Genomic DNA, 4208 nt, shown 5'->3' with positions numbered 1-4208 from the left:
GATCGATCGTGTGGAGAGAAAGAGGAGAGGGGGGAAAAAAAAAAAAAAAGAAAAACGTAAAAAAATTACGCAAATTTAAATTTACCTCGTTAATTTCGCGTTCATGTTCGAATAAAAGAATAATTTTAAAAATGATTGCAACAGCCGTTTCTGTTGTTACCAAGTAATTATCTTCCTCGCACACATGGTCGTTAGGCACCGTCTGCGTAGGAGCTGCACAATGTGGGCCCTCTTTGTAACCACGTGGAGGGCCCTGAATCCTCCCCTCGCACACTAGGACTCCAAGGGCTCGGAACATGCTAAGAATGCCACCCCGACCGCCAACCCCATTTGGGCTGGGAATGCCTCCTGTCACCGCGCCTAGGCAGTGCATACCTGGAACATAAATTGTAAATTATGTTGTAGTAAAAAGAAAAACTTTCTAAAAAAAAAAACAAAATTCCAAATTTTTTTATTTACACCTCTCTTGCGAAAGAAAGAAAGAAAGAAAGAAAGAAAGAAAAAAAGAAAGAAAGAAAAAAATTGAACAAAGAAGGAAAGCAATAATAAGAATAATAATAATAATTCGACTGAAATTAAAATAACAGTTTTCCTGCGACGGAACTGGCACGAACACGAACCTGTGCGCATTCTCCTTCTGTGGAAGCAATTTCCAACGCACTGCAACAGGATCGTCGACATTTTCGAGAGCTGCTCTCGGGGGAATGAAAACTGGAACGATTCGCGCACGACCTCCGCTATCGTTAATCTTAAGCTCACCACCACCACCACCACCACCACCACGTATCATGCTTCGAACCTTGTTCAGGTACTGTAACTTTTCTCTTTAGCGGCGTCTTTATCCGAGGAAACGAACTTTGCCGCTCTCTCCGTGCCGATCACGTTTTCCAACGAAAATGGCCATGCCTCGTCATAGTTTTATTTGTTTTTTCCTTCGTGAATCACGAAGGAAAATAGTTTATTCACGCTCTTTTGTCCCCTCCCCACTGATTCATCCGAATCCTCCTTTTACTTTATCAAAGTCCACAACAACAACAAAGGGAGAACCTTTCGAACGTTTCGAGACGAGATCCCATTGTTCGAAGCCAAGTTTCTCAAGTAAGTAAGAAAGATAATAATCGGTCGATTACGATTAACAAACAAGGGTAATGCGTGAAACTCATCTGAAAATCGCGTTTGAGATATAGGCCGTGCAAGACGATCGTAACCACGGCTTTTCTCCCGTTTCTTTTCACCAGAACCAAGATTTCGTCCTCTCCCGGTCATTATGTAAAGGTGAATACGCAGGAGGGCGATGGGCATTATTTATAACTTTGCCCGCCGCCATATGCGGCGAAAGCGACCAACCGGATTGGCTTCCTCGCCGCTTTTCTCCAAGCGTTTCAGCATTCGAGCCAACCAACACAGAAACACGCTATCCACGCTCCTTTCCTTCCATGGAAAACGCGAAAATTTCCTCGGCAAGCGATTTTTCGAGATAGATTCAACGAGAAATCGAGAAACCTTGCAAATCGAGATGAATATTCAGGATTCCTTCTTGCTACACTTTTCGAAAATCGCAGCAACGTGTTTTCCTCGCTTGATTACCCTCCTTGCAAAATTCCTCGTTCCGTTTATGTAAGAAGAACAAGATTTTTCGAGGATCGATCGATGCGCGCGAAACACGTGCCAACGAAAATAAACGAGAAAATTCGGCGAATTATCGTTGAGAATTATATCGACATCGAGAGAAATCGAGATCGACGAGACGATAACTCCGAAATCTTCCACCTTTTACAATCTGTTAAAACTATTCTGTTAAACACTTCTCAACTTAATAACCAACGATTTGTTGCACACGTAGTTCCAGGAGACAAAGAAAACGATTATAAACGCACTCGACTTCGGACTTTTCGCGATCAGGATGACGCGAAAGGTTGCCTGGAGCCAGAAGAGCAGGCTCGACTCGCGCGGCCACGATGAGGAATTTGAATAAAGAAGAGCGCGGCTTCCAACACTCGCCTCGACTCGTATGTGTCGAGAGTCTGTGTACAAGGGAGAGAGCTTGTGGGGCTCCACGAGGGTGATCGTACTCGGGTGTCATGCGCAAAAAGTTCGCAACCCTTGGCAAAGTCCTTTGAGAGAGACTTGCGGGCTATAAGGATTAAGAGGCAACCTCTTAAGATATATCGAGCAAACAACAGATAAATCCGGATCGATCGAAGGAAGATCGATTAAAGAACGCTTCTCAAAGTTGGAATAAAAAAAGAAGATCTTCGTCTGGAATCGGTGTCTTGTCTAAATCCACCTTGCGATTAAAAAAAACTCGCTTTATACCGCTTCTTAATCGCGTCGTCAGATAGTCTGGAGAACAGAGTCGATAATCCGCTAGTTGGAATCCTGTTAGCAGTTAGTAACCAGCCCGAGTTTTCTCGTATAATTAGTCGTTTCGAGCGAATCCGGGGGGAATAAGTTGGCCAGGAGAGAAACCGTGAATCTTGGAAAGCTCTTGACCGAGAGACGAAAGCAAGTCGACGAACGCAGATTCCAAAACTCGCAGCGCGACGATGGATTGACGGAGCTGTAATCCAGCCGATCGATCGCCGAGAAACGAAGAGGAGATTATACATATATATCTTCCAGAGTAATATATCGGGTTCCAGTTCGAAGAACGAGCGGAGAGATCTTTTTTTTCGTCAATGATATGATTTCAAGCAACGAAAGATGATAAAAAAGAGCGGCCGGTATGCTGGAGAGGAGGTTCGAGCAGCACGGTTCAGAGGGTCGCAATTTCTAGAGACTCGAGAGGCCAAAGTGAGCCAAAGTGAAATTTTCATCGCGCGATCAAAGAGGCGGGAACGGTTTTGACTTGGTCGAGGGCGCACACCGTTCGAACCTCGGGGAAGACCTTCGCAAAAGCGTAAGGGAGGGGAAGGGGGGAGAAGGGCTTGCGGAATAAAAAAAAGGCTGAGGTCGTGGAAGCTACGAGGCGGCGACACGGGAGGCTGAGGGAAAGGGCGATGCGCTTCTGGTGCAGCACGGTGTGAATGCACCGTGCTGGTCCAGCTGAGAAAACATCGGCCTGTTGGCGCCACTATTATCCACCACGGAGTAAACAAGCTGCCGAGAATCGTTCCGGCAAAATTGCACATTTTCTAATTCCCCGTTTCCTATTATATAATACAATTTTCCCTGATCAAACTAAAATTCAAACTCTCCTTTTAATTTAATTATCGACCTTCCCGCGTTTCCAATAATTCGATCTTTGGGAATTGTCCAATTGATTGAAGACAATGGAGAAAGAGAGAGAGAGAGAAAAGAGAGAAAGTGGACGAGAGCGAGTTTCTTTTGAAAACGCGATGGCAACGATGGATTACGAAATAACTCGTGAATCTTCAATTCGTTTCGTGGAAGATTTTATTTCGAGCAACAAACTTCGACTAACTCTTATTATATGTAACCAAACGACTATCAATTATCATTATTCGCATGCCGGATATTGCAGATGGAATTACTCATATAGCTTACATTAGTTCGAAGCGAAGATATCGGTGTCCTCGAGCACAGACGTGACTCGGAGGAAGGATCGAACGACGTTGTTTCTAGATATCGATAATAAAAAAGGTACTGGGAACTTTTATGCACGACTTCTGCGTAAGATAAGAGGGGGGAAACGTTTCGCCTCCATTGTCGGTTTATTGTATTACATTCCGATACGTCGCATTGTCGTATGACGGATTGACACCCATTTGTCGACGATTTACGATTCGATAAGGGCAAGCTCTTTTTATAGATATGCTTTTTTTTAATGAACATGCAAAAATATGTATATATATACATATACATATTTCGATCGAGCTTTATGCTCGATCGAATTCCCCGACGAGAAGACGAGGCAAAGTATATATACGGGGGATAACGTGAAGTGCGCATTAACTTTTGCACGTATAGGACAACGAAGCGTGAAATTTAAAAAGGTTGAAACGCGTGTGTAAAACGCATTAACAGAATTACACGGCTTCCAGGGTTGCCTACCTTACTAATTCTATTAACTAAGACGATTTTTTTTTTTTTATTCTAATTAAAAAACGGACGTAAAATATTTTCTTCCTTCAAGGTATCTCTTTTCCATAGAAACGATTTTATCCCGTATACGACAATAACCTCTTTGTCGCGATATCTTCTCGATCAATTTTTCCCTTATTTATAATCGTTCAAACGAGGATCGA

The 4208-nt window shown here is 43.4% G+C and overlaps 1 protein-coding gene across 3 annotated transcripts in view; it reads right to left on the bottom strand.

Annotated features, from left to right (window-relative positions):
• LOC102681032 overlaps positions 1-4208 on the bottom strand; it is a 29855-nt gene that overhangs the window by 6419 nt on the left and 19228 nt on the right. Inside the window, exons 1-2 of one of the 3 annotated variants that reach the window (XM_031511594.1) lie at positions 621-757; positions 161-375 (exon numbers count right to left, since the gene is read on the bottom strand). In XM_031511594.1, the coding sequence (XP_031367454.1) occupies positions 161-375; positions 621-681 (276 nt within the window). In that variant the 5' untranslated portion in view covers positions 682-757. Of the gene's footprint in view, positions 1-134; positions 376-620; positions 758-4208 lie in introns of those variants that run through there. The other 2 variants (XM_031511591.1, XM_006617933.2) reach the window with 2 other exon arrangements.

The sequence above is a fragment of the Apis dorsata genome, unplaced genomic scaffold (assembly GCF_000469605.1).
Source record: "Apis dorsata unplaced genomic scaffold, Apis dorsata 1.3 scaffold_331, whole genome shotgun sequence".
In the NCBI taxonomy this organism is placed as follows: Eukaryota; Metazoa; Arthropoda; class Insecta; order Hymenoptera; family Apidae; genus Apis; species Apis dorsata.
The sequence above is the reverse complement of the archived record's forward strand: the minus strand, read 5'-3'. Positions and strand labels throughout refer to the sequence as shown.